The 16064-nt window shown below is 40.7% G+C and overlaps 1 protein-coding gene across 4 annotated transcripts in view; it reads right to left on the bottom strand.

Moving 5' to 3' along the window:
* The window catches only part of LOC139227840 (protein phosphatase 1 regulatory subunit 12A-like), a 258951-nt gene that overhangs the window by 81356 nt on the left and 161531 nt on the right, over positions 1-16064 (bottom strand). For all 4 annotated transcript variants that reach the window (XM_070858916.1, XM_070858915.1, XM_070858913.1 and 1 more), the window contains one exon: positions 8436-8526. In XM_070858916.1, the coding sequence (XP_070715017.1) occupies positions 8436-8526 (91 nt within the window). The remainder of the gene's footprint in view (positions 1-8435; positions 8527-16064) is intronic.

Genomic DNA, 16064 nt, shown 5'->3' with positions numbered 1-16064 from the left:
AATTTCAGGACAGGTAAGAGTCAACCACATGCTGTGGATCTGGAGTCACATAGTCCAGAACAGGCAAGGATAGATTTCTTAACGAGATGGTTTTTTACAACAGTCCAATAGTTTCATGGTCAAAATTCTCATCCTTGTTTTCAAATCCCTCCAGGGCCTCACTCCTCCCTATCTCTGTAATCTTCTTCAGCCCCCATAACCCCCACCCCCACTCCCAGAGATATCTGCGCTCTTCTAAATCTACCCTCTTGAGCATCCCAGATTTTATATTGCTCAACCAATGGTGGCCATGCCTTCTGTTGCCGAGGTTGAGGCTCTGGAATTCCGTGTCTAAACCTCTCCGCCTCTCTACTTCCTCCTTAAAACCTACCTCTTGGACCCAGCTTTTGGTTATCTGTCCTAATTTCTCCTTATGTGGCTCAGTGTCAAATTTTTTGTCTTAAAATAATCCTGGGAAGTTTTGCTACGTTAAAGGCGCTATATAAATACAAGTTGTTGTTGTTGATGACTTGAGTACATAATCTAGGCCGACACTTGAGTGCAGTACTGAGGGGGCGTCATCTTTCGGATGAGACGTTAAGAGGACAGGCGGAACCTCAGTTTAATTGGATATGAAAGATTCCACGGCACTATTCGAAGAGAGTTTCATCAGCAGATAAGCCAAGCTGAGGGCGTAGACCGGCGATGTTATGGCGGTATAAGTAGACAGTCTTGGTGATAGAGTGGATAATGGGTCGAAAGTTCATTCAGAATCAAACTGGATGCCAAGGTTGTGAACGCTCTGGTTCCGCCTCAGGTGTGACCAGGGAGAGGGATGGCATGGTGGCTCGGGAACGATGTTTGTGGCGGGACTAAAGACAATCGCTTTGTTTTCCTAATGGTTATTTGGAGAAAATTGATGCTTATTCAGTACTGGAAGTCAGACAAGCAGTCTGATAAATTAGACACAGTGGAGGGGTCGAGAGGAGTGGTAGTGAGGTGAAGCTGGGTGTTGACGGCATACATGTGGAACCTGCGAGTTTTTGTATGATGTCGCCGAGGGACAGCATCTAGATGAGAAAAAGGCTGTTACGTGCTATGGGATATCCTGAGGTTATGAAAGGTGCTAAATAAATGCAAGGTTTAAAAAAAAATAAACTTAGACCTTCCTTCTACTATTTACATCTATCCACCTATTTATTAAAAATATTCTATATTTTAAAAAGTTTGAGTGGGTGACAACATGATTTGCCATTAGGAAACCCATTGTAAAAATACCAGCATTTACACTGAGTACCTGTTATGCCTTTCGGTGAGATTGTGATTGACATTTACAGTCTGTCACTAACATTAGGATCAATGACAGTCTTGCCTGGAGAGTCGAGCATGTAGTTCTCGGTTTAAGACACTGGATGGCAGTGCAGTAAGATGCAGTTCTCACAGCATAACAACTTGTATTTATATAGCACCTTTAACAAAATAAAACGCCCAAAGGCACTTCACAGGTGTTAACAAAAAAAATGACACCGAAGATGACCAAAAGCTTGGTCGAAGAGGTAGGTTTTAACGAGAGTCTTAAAGGAGGAAAGAGAGGCAGCGAGATTTAGGGAGGGAATTCCAGAGTTAGGGCCTTGGCAGCTGAAGGCATGATTAAAATCAGGAATGCTCAAAAGGCCAGAATTGGAGGAGTGTAGATATATCTCAGGGTTGTAACATTGGAGGATATAGGTAGGGGCAAGGCCATGGGGGAATTTGAAAACAAGAGTGAGAATTTTAAAATCGAGGCGTTGCTGGACTGGAAGCCAATGTGGGTCAGCGAGTACAGAGGTGATGGATGAATGGGACTTGGTGAGAGTTAGGACACGGGCAGCAGAGTTTTGGATGACCTCAAGTTTAGAGAGGGCAGAAGGTGCGAGGTCAGCCACAAGTGAGTTGGAATAATCAAGTCTAGAGGCAACAAAGGCTTGGATGAGGGTTTCAGCAGATGAGCTGAGGCAGGAGCAGAGACAGGCGATGTTACGGAGGTGGAAATAGGTGGTCTTAGTGAAGGTGTGGATGTGGACGGAAGCTCATCTCGAAGTGAATATAACACCAAGGTTGCGATCACTCTGGTTCAGCCACAGACAGTGCGTTGAGTCAGTGGCTATAGAATGGAGTTTGTGGCGGGGACCGAAGAAAATGGCTATGGTCGTCCCAATATTTAGTTGGAGGAAACTTCTGCTAATTCAGTACTGGATGTCAGACAAGCAGTGAGAACATATTCGCCGTCTCCAGGCCAGGTCTAAGACCACTCCAACCTCTGTCCTCGAGCTACAGTACGCGGACGACGCCTGCGTCTGTGCACACAGAGGCTAAACGCCAGCACATAGTCGACATATTTACCGAGATGTATGAAAGCATGGGCCTTATGCTAAACATTAGTAAGACAAAGGTCCTACACCAGCCTGTCCTCGCCGCACAGCACTGCCCCCCAAACATCAAGATCCAGGCGTGGCCCTGGACAATGTGGACAATTTCCCTTATCTCGGGAACCTCCTATCAACAAGAGCAGGCATTGATGATGAGATCCAACACCACTTCCAGTGCGCCAGTGCAGCCTTCGACTGTCTGAGGAAGTGTGTTTGAAGATCAGTCCCTCCAAACTGTCACCAAGGTCTACAGGGCCTTCATGGTCTACAGGGCTGTAGTAATACCCACCCTCCTGTATGGCTCAGAGACATGGACCATGTACAGTAGACACCTCAAGTCGCTGGAGAAATACCACCAGTGATGTCTCTGCAAGATCCTGCAAATCTCCTGGGAGGACAGACGCATAAACATTAGCATCCTCATCCAGGCTAACAACCCCAGCATTGAAGCACTGACCACACTTGATCAGCTCTGCTGGGCAAGCCACGTAGTTCGCATGCCAGACACGAGACTCCCAAAGCAAGCGTTCTACTCGGAACTCATCCACGGCAAACGAGCCAAAGGCGGGCAGAGGAAACGTTACAAGGACACCCTCAAAGCCTCCCTGATAAAGTGCCACCTGGGAGTCCTTGGCCATAGACCACCCTAAGTGGAGGAAGTGCATTCGGGAGGGCGCTGAGCTCCTTGAGTATCGCCGCCGAGAGCATGCAGAAATCAAGCGCAGGCAGCGGAAGGAGCGTGCGGCAAATCAGGCTCCCTGCCCACCCTTTCCCTCAACGACTATCTGTCCCACCTGTGACAGAAACTGCGGTTCTCGTATTGGACTGTATAGCCACCTAAGAACTCATGCTAAGAGCGGAAGCAAGTCTTCCTTGATCCCGAGGGACTGCCTATGATGATGATTACAATTTGTATATGAAAGGTTAAGCATTGTGTGGAAGTGAAAAATATTTGTAAAGATTTAAGTAAAAGTAGCCCTTTACATTCCAGGTGAGTATGTACACCTACCCAAAATTTAAACCTTCTTCACATACCTGTGAATTTAGATACAAGAGTTTACACTCACTCCAAGATAGATAGGCCTGACCTACAGCACTCCCTTTGCTGTCTCTAACCACCCCTCCATCTGTCACCTCACATACACAACTCAGGTTTCTATATGGTTACTTGCACAAAGATTATATCTACCCACTACGACCACACAGAGTTCCTACTCCAAGCCACAATTTTCCATCCAGCACTGACATCCTTGCAAAGCCAATTAAATCTGTGCCTCTCTAGAAACTCCACTCGCTTCCTCTGCTACAGTGAGAGTGTCATACAGAAGGAGGGGTGGGGGGGGCGGGGGAGGGCGAGCGCAGCGAGGGAGCGAGCGAGTGAGGGCCAGCGAGGGAGCGAGCGAGTGAGGGCCAGCGAGTGAGGGAGAGAGAGTACGCGCGAGAGAAGTGAAGTCCCAATGCAGATTAATATTGTAGCCTACAAGTCACATTGAAATTGTGCTCATTCATGCTTCAGAATTCCTAGACACGTAATGGAAGAACATATTCTAGTTTGTTTGTAATCTGGGTCAATTTGTGAATTGGGTAGGCTGCAGAGGAAAGCCAGCTTCATTGCAGGCATATTTTGTTGTCAAAGCCCGTCAAATGAAGACCTGGTTAAACATTTGATGTTTTGTTTGTTAACAGGACCACTGTGCCGTGTTGTGTCAAGTAATGCATCATCCTAGTTAAAATGCGCAAGATCTCGGGAGAGTCATTAGGTTTTTTTTAAATTAAACTGAAGATGCGAATAGATGTGAAGAGCACTTTTTCCACTCTTGTACAAAAGTTGACCATTATGGAAATCATGCACTGCATTTTTAGCAGTCTTACATTTCCTGGGGGTGTATGCCCCAGAAAGGAACATTTCTAAATGCACCACTGCAGACCAACAGATTTCTGTACTTCAGATTTTGCGTGCAGTACAACTGATGGAATTGGGTCTCAATTAAAGACAAATGATGTCCCACTGCACTCTCAAAATAACTTCTTGTTCAACGTATTATAGGCAAGGATACTTGGCTTCAATTTTGACAGGGAAAAAAAGACCAAATTCCAGGATGTGATACCCAACATACAGGTAAAAATCCTAGCATTCCATAGCAGAATTGAATTTATTCAGTCATTTTAAATCAATGGGTCAGAGATTGATGTTCAGGGCTATGTGTCTGATTTTTTTTTTTAAAACTGTTTTACTAGCATTTCAATTCAACCAATCATCCCTTTTGTCTCTCTAATCTTTCCTGCCTTCCACCCTATCACAGACTTTCCCTTTTGTTCTTTCTTCCCCTCCCCCTTTCAGTGCTTAAGAATGTGCTCTTTTCGAACATTCGGCAGTTCTGACAACCGGAAACATTAACTCTGATTTTCTCTCCACAGATGCTGCCTGACCTGCTGAGATTTCCAGCATTCTCAGTTTTTATTTCAGATTCCAGCATCCACAGTATTTTGCTTTTTTTAAAAAAAACTAGCTTTCTAGGTTGGCATCTATGTATTTGATATTTCTGCTCGATCGAGGCTGTTTTAATCTTCATATTCGACCACTGTATTTTCTTTATGCAGTTCTGTGAAATCATCTTGTTTTTTAGTGTAATTTCCACCTCGTTGTCTAAGATTTTACACAACTATACTGCTATTAGAATTGGCCAGAATTAGAATATATTGAATGTTCTGTTGGATTATGAAATACAAAGTCCAATATAGCATTTGCCCTTGTTCTTTAATTCACACTATGCCATCAATCACAGTTTGGGAAGATAGGAACAAGAGTAGGCCATTCATCCCTCAAGCTCATTGTGCCATTCAATTAGTTCATGTCTAATCTGGACTTCAACTGCATTTACCACTTTCGATCAATATCTCTTGATACCCTTACCCAATATAAATCTGTAACTCAGTCTTGAAAACTTCAACTGACAACTACAACTTTTTGGAGAATGTCAGATGTCCAATATCTTGTGTGGAAAAAGTGCATCCTGATTTCACTCAAATACTCTGGCTTTAATTTAAGATCGCACTCCCTTGTTCTGGATTTCCCCACCCAGAGGAAATAGTTTCTCTCGCTCTACCCAATCAAATCTGATCACTTTAAACTCCTCAATTAGATCACTCCTCAACCGTATAAACTAAAGGGACTACAAACCAAGTTTATCTGCAACCTGTCCTTATAATTTATCCTTTTAAGCCCTGGTATTATTCTGGTGATTACCTGTATAAAGTTGTTTGTACTTTCATTCTCCCCTTTCTGTTGTCATTGGTCAACTTAACCTCTCGGACATTTAAATCCCAGGTTATCACATTACAAATTACTGGAGTTTAACGCACAACTGCAACTACAACTAACGCAGGACCGCAGACCTGCACTTTGGATGTCTTCATTGCTTCTTCGCTGTTTTTACCAGGGAACAGTAGCACAGCGGTTATGTTATTGGTCTAGTAATCCAGTGGCCTGGACTAATGATCCAGTGACATGGGTTCAAATTTCTCCACGGCATCTTAAGTAAAACTGCAATTAAAAAAAAAGCTAGTGTCCGTAATGTTGACCATAAAACTGCTGGGTGGTTGTTTAAAAACCCATCTGATTCATTAATGTCCTTTAAGGAAAGAAATCTGCTGTCCTTGGTCTGGTCTATGTGACTCCAGACCCACAGCAATGTGATTCTTGACTACCCTGTGAAATGTCCCAACAAGCTCCAATTGTTAGTTGTTCAAGGTCAATGAGGTACAAGGGCATGCAGGTTCAGCAGGCAGTTAAGAAAGCAATTGGCATGTTGGCCTTCATAGCGAGAGGATTTGAGTATAGGAGCAGGGAGGTCTTACTCCAGTTGTGCAGGGCCTTGGTGAGAGCTGTGTGCAGTTTTAGTCTCCTAATCTGGAGGAGGACATTCTTGCTGTTGAGGGAGTGCAGCGAAGATTCCCGGGATGGCAGGACTGACATATGAAAAAAGATTGTGTCGACTAGGCTTATATTCAATGGAATTTAGAAGAATGAGAGGGGATCTCATAGAAACATATAAAATTCTGACGGGATTGGACAGGTTAGGTGCAGGAAGAATGTTCCCGATGTTGGGGAAGTCCAGAACCAGGGGTCACAGTCTGAGGATAAGGGGTAAGCCATCTAGGACCGAGATGAGGAGAAACTTTTTCACTCAAAGAATTGTGAACCTGTGGAATTCTCTACCACAGAAAGTTGTTGAGTCCAGTTCGTTGGATATATTCAAAAGGGAGTTAGATGTGGCCCTTACGGCTAAAGGGATCAAGGGGTATGGAGAGAAAGCAGGAATGGGGTACTGAAGTTGCATGATCAGTCATGATCATATTGAATGGTGGTGCAGGCTCGAAGAGCCGAATGGCCTACTCCTGCACCTATTTTCTACGTTTCTAACAGCTTTATTGTGTCTTGGGAGGGTAATAACAGTTGGCAATTAGTTCGTTGCTAATTTCCAATTCTAATTTCTACCCACTTTGTTTTCCTCACTTGCCTATTTGGTTGTTCTATTCACCTTTTTCCTTTACAAACACTCTCAACTTAACAGTTAAGTGTTTGTATAACATTGTATACACCTATATAGCTCCATCTCTTCCCCAATACAATGCATGTTTCTATGTCAGCATCAAGACTTGCACCAGCTGCAAATGCCTTAATGAGAAACCACCTCAAATACCTTTATTCCACATTACATTTCACCAAGGATAGCTCCCAGGTAATCACATCTAACGACTGAAATGCATTTTGACATAAAACTAATCATATCTGAAAGTATTAACCTCACAGGACAATTGATATAAAATGGCATCTCCAATACAAAAACTGACAGTATAATTCATCTTTTACTTACAAATATTCCTTTTTAGTAACAAATTTATTCCTATTTGGCCAATTCAGAAAGCATCATGCAGGAATAAGTTGACTTTTCAAATGGCAATTAGTTTGCGACAACTAACAAATTTATACTTTTAATTACGATGCAAATTAATTTCATGGGTGTTTATTCTTTAAAAGCTGCAAAACAGTTACATTTTCCTGCCAATATTGAATGTCAGCAAAGTAATTAACTGTAATCTCTTGATGAAACTTTAAAAGTTTACATTATTGCAGCTCAAGGTCTCAATTACACAAGCATAAAATACTTGTGCATATTCATTTTTATGTTCAAAAGTCTAACTTGAAAATGCACCAACTGCTTTACTCGGTCAACAGACATGCCTAACGATCTAAATGTTGACCATTTTTGTCATCATAGTTAATGAGGTTGAAATCTACAACTCAATTTAGAGTTCCTGACAATAGTGATCAGTGCGATTGTCGGCAGCCACACTTTATGCAGACAGACAAGTGCCCCAAGGTCAAATCTAACCTCAGTGTTCAAAGCCAGTTTTTGCATGTGTCAGGTAAATTAAATGGTTATTTATTCACGAGTGGTATGAGTTAACAGCAAGAAGTACATGGATGAAAATGAGCCTCAACTAAATCTGACTAATTATGTGGAGAGTGCTAATTTTTTTTTAAATGCAAAAGATATATACTTGGGGAGGAATGGGTGCAGGAGAATTAGTTAGTCCATACATGCTTAAATTCCCATTATATGAAAATTTCTACTTTTGCATTTGTAGATGGGCCATAAAAATATTTTCAAATAAATAATCGTATTTATTTATTTTTTTCTAATCAGTAACCACATCAACAGATTTGGCTTCAAGCAGTTAGAACAGTACAATGGTTGGAGAGAAAAGTCAATTATAATGATTATTTTCTCCAAAACCAAAAGGAAGTTCAATTCTTCATTTCTGTCAGCAATGAACAGAACTTTATTAACAATCCAATTAAAGTTGTAAAGTAACTGCATCTGAACCACATGGTATGAGTGATTATGTTTGTGAACTGTTTCAAGCGGTAATGGATCAGGAGTAAGCACCAAAATAATCCTGGAATTGTGACACTGAACACTTGAGCAGAATCAATTTCTAACTTTTAATGACTAAACATTAAAGTTCTGTAACACCACTGACCTGTGTTGATCTCCTCGTCTGCCTGGCCTGCCTGGATCGAGCTTTTCTCTGTGATTCTGCTTCCTCATCTCGGACAGGGGTGAGATAGGACCTGAAATATGTCAGCACAGAGATAAGTTGCTTTTTGGAAGTGGATTGCAACAGGCAAGTGATTCTGTGAGGTCAGCATCAATGACTACGTCTATTTCTTCAGTGCAAGTCATGAAATCACCACTATCACTCAAACTGCAATAACTTCTGATGCTGAAGAATTTTAGCAGGTGAATGGACATAGCTTTACATTTGAATAGTAGAAATCATATATCTTCAGAACAACTTATTTTAGTTCCAGTACTAGTATATCGTATTCTAATAACTTAATATATTGCAAAAACAAGGCATATAAACAGTGGCTACAGAATACATCACATTTACCACTAAAGAAAGTCAATTTATTTTTCCTCCCTAAAGACACCTTTCCCAGCATTATCAGGAACCAGTTAATATTCCCTGTTTTTAGGACAGTTTCATTTGTACACTAAACATTTCTATATCTAGAAAGTACACATTTTAAGGATAAGTTTACAACTTTATGAAGTTTAAAGTCTTAAAAAAATAAAATGTAATTGAGCATGGAAATAGACTTCATTATTCAATTGTCCCCTTTCGGCTATAAAGCACGCAGCAGTTACTGTTCATAACATAAAGTAAAAGATACCTCTTTACGTAAGCCTGCATCTTGCTTTCAAGGTCAGGATAAAAACTTGGAATTATGGAAAGAGGCTGCTTCACAGCAGACTGCAGTAATTAAGTATAGTCTCAATGGAAGACAGACAAACCCTTGCATTATGCTAGATACCTCGGAACTTGCGAGCAAGAAGCAAGTGTATGAACACTGCAGCTCTGCAGGAAGTGAGATCACTGACAACTTCTGTCACACTTATTTAACCTAAAAGTACCTTCGCTGTAAAAGCCAGCATATCATTTCCTTTTCCATTAACTGATTCAAGCAGCTTTGCACACTGCTGTAGTGGTATTATGTTGGACACATTTTCTAATTTAGACTTTTCAAATACATACCATGAATAATTTTCACAATTAAGAAGCCAAACACAAACATGGTGAAAAACTTAACTTGAACAGAGCAAAGTCTTTTCCTTTGTCTTCATTTAAGAGAGTCCTCCAGGACTTAAAAAAAAATGAAATAATAATTTGAGCAAACAGGACTGGTCTTCCAGAATCTGACATGATGGAATCTGTGAGCCAAAGAGCCCAAACTATTGTGGACACAGAACTTAACACCCCAAAAGGTAAATTGCAGAAGATAACAAACTTAAATATTCCTAACATACTTTCAATGGAAGGCAAACCCAAATCCACTTGTTCTTGCAAAGGTCAAGCAAGTGCACATATTTATTAACCCTGAAATTCTCATTAAGGCAAAGCATTGATTTAGACTGAGATTTGTGACAAAACATATTTTGGCATTCAAGTGCCCACCACATCAGCATGCCAGGATAATTATATCAAGCACATTCCTGCAGTTCTGCTTTCTGCAGTGTTATTGGCTGATGCTGCAGAAAGCTTTCTCAGTTGATCAAGTTGACACTAACCTTATCTGAATAAGATTAGTTTAGGACCATTAACAAAGCCTTTTATAGTAAGGTGACACTCGGACTGCACACTTGTGTCAGTAACAGAACTGAATGACATTCTCGTCTTGCTAGTATCCAGCTTCCATCTGCACGTCTATATGAGGAAAGGTTAGTATCCAATGCAAGAATGACTTCATGAGTGGCAATTTACAACAAGCCTTTATCGGTGTAGTGTGCATGATTCTAGTGACAACTTCAAAGACCAAGTATGACATCACATCAACAATAAATGTCCACTTGAATCTTTCTGCTGCATGTAAAACAAAGCAACTGTAGCTAAAGATAATTGACTTTGAAAGCAAAGACAAAATCCTGAAAATGCTTTCCTTAATGTAGTCCCTAGTCCCACTGAAGTCACAAACTGTTCTCTTTAAAATGTTAACACTAAGGAGCCCTGACAGTATCTTAGCACAAAGTATCTTCCTAATATACAAGCTTTTAACATTGAAAATCTCCCACTTTTGACCCGATTCCTATAAATGCTCTGCTCTTTAATCACTTAAGTTCTGAGGCCTTCCTGTTCATGTTTTGCACAACAATTATGCAGTATCTAAAGACAGCAGCAATTACTGCAGACCACTGCAGTGTATGTTTTTTTTAAAAAAGAGGTAAAGCTCTTAGCACAATGATCTCATGCAGAGTCCAACAGTCAACTTAACGTGTGAAGTTCATCATACATCAAAGATTTCAAAAGCTAATTTTTGCAAGCACGCCATTTCAAGAAAAACATTATTTAAAACAAGACTTACATTACTTGTTTGTTCCCAATCTTAGTAAAGAACCATCCTTAATGGATTACTAAATCCTCTGTGCATATTTACTGAGACTATAGCCCCTTTAAAATCTTGGAAGATGTAAGCAATTATTTGAATTTAGAAGTACAAGTGAAAGATCTGATCTGCATTGACATCCGAGACATAAATTAATTCAATAACTAGTTTCTTCATGTGATTTGTAAGAAACATAGAAACATAGAAAATAGGTGCAGGAGTAGGCCATTCGGCCCTTCTAGCCTGCACCGCCATTCAATGAGTTCATGGCTGAACATGCAACTTCAATACCCCATTCCTGCTTTCTCACCATACCCCTTGATTCCCCTAGTAGTAAGGACCTTTGCAAATTGATGATTAACTCCAAAAAACATTGGGGCAAAAATCGCGGTCTCTATGGGTGCGCACCGGTAGAGGTTCCACGCGATGTGCGTACGCACCGGTAGAGGTTCCACGTGATGTGCGTACGTACCGGTAGAAGCCCCGCAAGAAGCCCCGCAAGAGCCAGTCCTGGCCGCGTGATGCGCATGCGCCGAAATCCGGCACTTGCGAACTGTCAACATTTCTTTTGACAGTTTCAACGCATTCCTGGGAGAAGGGCCTTCGGGGGCGGAGATTTGGGCTATTTGCCCAATGAATGTCCTTCAACCTCTTACGCCTGGTAAAAGCCTGATAATTTTTATATTAAAAACCCTGTGCATTGAGTGCTTATTTTTGCCCCTATTAAAACATATTTAACACATTTCAAAAAAATTAATTTTTATAGAAACCATTTAATTAAATTCTATTTCAATTAATTTTAAATATGTGAAGTGATTTTCTTATTTATTTAAAATGTGTGTTTTTGTGGATATTCCCATTCACAGAAATGATGATCTCCGGATCACCATTACTGTGAATGGGGATACGCCATTTTCATCAGTTGGTCCGGTCCATGTGATTCCAGGCTGCACATACGCTTCTGGAAGACGTGGGCTCCTACACTGGACTGCGACTGGAGGCCTCGTAGCGCAAGTGTTCGTTCCTCCGGAACCACCAGGTACATTCGTAAATATTTGTGTGGCCGAAGGCATCCGCCCGCGGGAAGCCTCCGACCACAATCTTTGGCCCATTATTTCATCGTGCTGCAGTTTTAATTGAAGGTTTTCCACTATTGCAATTTCAATTATTAGTTCATGAAGAAATAAATTGCAAGGGATTTGAAAACTATTGAAAACATATTCAAGGTAAAATTCTTTGAGTCCCCAGCTAACTGATGTAGCTAAAGCTGTAAACATCAGCATAAAATATCCCAAGAATGAGTCCCTGTGCCCTGGCCAACATTCTTCCCTCAACCACCAATCACAGATTATCTGGCCGTTCATTTATTTGCTGTTTTTTTTGGACTTTGTGCAGAAATTGGTTACCATAGATCCCTATACAGCAACAGTGACCATGCTTCAGAAGTAATCTATTGGCTGTTATGCGGTTTGGGAGGGTAGATGTGATTAAGTTGCCGCAAGAATGCAAGTTTGCTCTTCTGAAATGTTTGTAGTCAAGTTTCTTTAACAGACCTATTGTTTACAATTGGCTCAAGATCTCATCTTGTACCAATGGGGTTGAGTGAGGAAGGAGAGTAGCCATCAGAGTCTTGAATAGTGTCAGCATTTATATAGCACCTTTCTCAACCTCAGGATGTCCCAAAGCGCTTGACTTCCAATTAAATACTTTTGAAGTGTAGTCAATGTTGTAATGTAGGAAACGCGGCAGCCAATTTGCACACAGCAAGCTTCCACAAACAGCATTGTGATAATGACCGGATAATCTTTGATAAAGTGCTATGGGATTTTTTACATCCGCCTGATAACAAACAGGGCCTCGGTTTAACGTCGCATCTGAAAGATGGCATGGCACCTCTGACAACGCAGTACTCCTTCAATACTGCACTGGAGTGTCAGCCTAGATTTATGTGCTCAAGTCTCTGGAGTGGGACTTGAACCCACAACCTTCTGACTCAGAGGCGAGGATGCTACCAACTGTGCTATGGCTGACACTATTGAAAACTCTATTACGAAATGTAAAACAGGATTCTGTGTCACACGTTAATTAATTTACTGAACAGTTAGTCTGAAAAAATTGAATTATGGTAATGTTTAGACTTACAGTACCCCATTACACAAATTAAATTATATTTTGCTATAGTGATTTTGTTTAGAATATACAAGGATGGCATTCTCATTCACTGAAAGATATTACATTCAAATCATTTTCTTGTATTTTCCTAGAATTAACCATTAGCCGCAAGAAAATCTGACACTGGACATTTCAGAGCAGCTGCTGGTGCGGATAATATACACCAGAGGCTCCTTAGGGAGATGGAGCAAGTGCTGTGCAAGTACTTTTAATAGCTTGCTGGAGTTTGGGACTCTTCCCTTAGACTGGAAGGTGGTTAATGTAGTTTCAATTAAAAGAAATAGGGGAGAAGGCAGAACTGGGTAACTATAGGCCCATTAGCTCGAAGTCAGTAATAGGGAAGCTGCTCGAAGGAATCATTAGGGATGCAATACATGTCTGCTGAGACAGAAAAGGTCATATTAGGGACACTCAAGATGTCATCTGGAAGAGGTCATATCGTACCAATTTGATAGAATCTTTTTGAGGAAGTTACTAGGTTAGTGGACGAGGATAACCTGGTCGACATAGTTTACCTGGACTCTCCAAACTTTTGATAAGGTACTGTTTAACGGTCTTCTCTACAAGATAGAATCTCATGGAGATATAATCTACTGTGGTAGAATGAGAACTGGCTGAATCCTCGTAGGCAGAAAGTAGTCGTTAATAGATTTGATTCTGCTTGGAAACCAGGTACCAGAGGTGTCCCGCAGGGATCGATGCGAGAACCTTTGCTACTTATTTTCATGATGTTCTAGATGCAATTGTTGGGGGGCGATGATCCACGAGTTTGCGGACGATACCAAGATATGTGCAAGAGGGGACTCTAAAACTTTGCAAGTACAGATAGCAAAAAATCAATGCTTTTGGATGTGAAACTACAAATCCTGTTCATGGGAACTGTGCTCAAACCATGGACTGACAAAACACCCAAATTGTACTGTGGTTAAAAATACTTGAAGGGTGCTTTAAAAAACATGTCTGAGGTGAAACTAAAAGGTTAGTATATACTAGTAGATAGCACCGGCAGTACTCACAGGAGGTCTTTACTAGTCTGGAAATGTGTGCGTTGTGCTGCACACATTGTTGGATTGAGTTCTCTGCACCCATTACTTCTTGTTCCTCTTAAGTCTCAAATTCTCCCATTTCTCTTTATCTGTCTCTCTCTGCACATCATTTTTGAAAAGAACAGGAACACCATTCCCAATTTGAAATGGGAAAAGGGAAAAAAGTACAAACCATAATGGGAAAAATGATCTCAAAAAGCACAAAAATACGAATTCAATGTGAAAAATTATGTATTTTTGAAGAATAGGGCCGTAGCAATTGGGTTAGTTGTATGATTTATAATTCCGAGTGAAGGCATTAACTGCATAGAAGAAAAAAGTTAAGCCCCAGGATCCTGAGACACTGATCAGCCTCTGAAAACAAATGGTACTTTAGGAATGTGGAATATCATATGATGGAGATTTTAAAGGAATTATTACATTTTGAGAGTTTGTTTTAAATATTATTTATCCAGCTATATATTCAGCTGAGTTAGAAATAAAAATGGCAACTGGAACCACTTTGGGGAAAACAGTGCAGTCATGTAATTGGTTGAAATTGCAGCCTTTCAAGTGGTTGCTTTGACATGGGATCTTAACCAACCTTAATTTTCACAAAAGTATGGTTAAGTTGTTTTTTGGAGGCAATGTGACAGATTTATTATTCATTGTGGTACCATTCAGGTTTAATGTACAATGAACTATATGTAAGAGTTTTAATTGTGTAAGTAGATATTTAAAGTTAACTTAGATGAACAAATTTGAATCAATTAATAAGTATTCAGCATCAAACCATGTAAGCTTTAAAATGCGGCAGTCAATTTGCACATAGCATGCTACCACAAACAGCAACGTGATAGCAACCAGATCATCTGTTTAGGTATTGGTTGAGGGATAAATATTGCCCAAGACACCAGGAGAACTCCTCTGCTCCTCTTCAAATAGTGCCATGGGATCTTTTATGTCCACCTCAATATACAAGATAAAAGACAAGCCACTCAAAGCAGACATGTGCAATCGCCACTAAACTAATTCTTGGTGGCATCCACCAGCTCTGCATCTTTCTCAAGCTTCCAAGTTCATGCAAGACATTGCACCCACCTGTTAGTATCCAATCCAGTGCCTGATGTGGGACACTGGTGCATAATGTATCCCAGATCTCAAAGCCTTTTTTCTCTGATATTACTGACCAACTCCCATCTGGTGCAGTACTGTGACATTACTTTACTGATCCTGCCAACTTATAATCTTTGTTTCTTACAATGAATGCAAAAACTACATAACTCCTTGCATCATGCTTCTTGAGCTGCAAGGTCCCATTGCCATAGAGAAGGGCAGATAATACTGAACATATTAACCTTGAACATAAGTGTTTGTATGATGTTTTTAGATTCCAGATCTTAGGCTGCAGCCAAAAAGTACCAACACCCTTGCTAATTGTTGCAGATACTTCCTTGTGGACTTCTGTGTTTGCAGTTACTTGCTCGCCATAGAAAAATGAAATTGTACATTTCTTCTTATGGGCTGAAGACTGACTTTTGCTTTGTGGGAAGTCTGGGAACGTTATCCTGTGTTTTATGAAGAGCACTAGCAATAGCCCATTTGTGGAAAACAGCACTCTAATATGTCCTTTACTGTGACCAAATTGCTAACCAGAATGGCAATCTGGAATATTCATAATTACATAAAGCACCAAGACTGAAGCAACTTATACGGATCAAGCTGGAATATCACTTGGTTAACTGAGATGGACTGGATCAGATAGGAGTAATGCAAATGAAATAATTGTGCGCTGTGCAGGGAAAATTGATGAGAACTACCATTCTAGAGTAGTCCTGCTCCTGAACTGATCAACAGCTTCTGATGTTCAAAGCTGGATGCCAGTGAATGGCAGACTCTCTACGACAGGATTCATAGAAACATAGAAAATAGGTGCAGGAGTAGGCCATTCGGCCCTTCGAGCCTGCACCGCCATTCAATATGATCATGGCTGATCATGCAACTTCAGTACCCTATTCCTGCTTTCTC

The sequence above is a fragment of the Pristiophorus japonicus genome, chromosome 17 (genome assembly GCF_044704955.1).
Source record: "Pristiophorus japonicus isolate sPriJap1 chromosome 17, sPriJap1.hap1, whole genome shotgun sequence".
NCBI classification, from domain to species: domain Eukaryota; kingdom Metazoa; phylum Chordata; class Chondrichthyes; family Pristiophoridae; genus Pristiophorus; species Pristiophorus japonicus.
The sequence above is the reverse complement of the archived record's forward strand: the minus strand, read 5'-3'. Positions and strand labels throughout refer to the sequence as shown.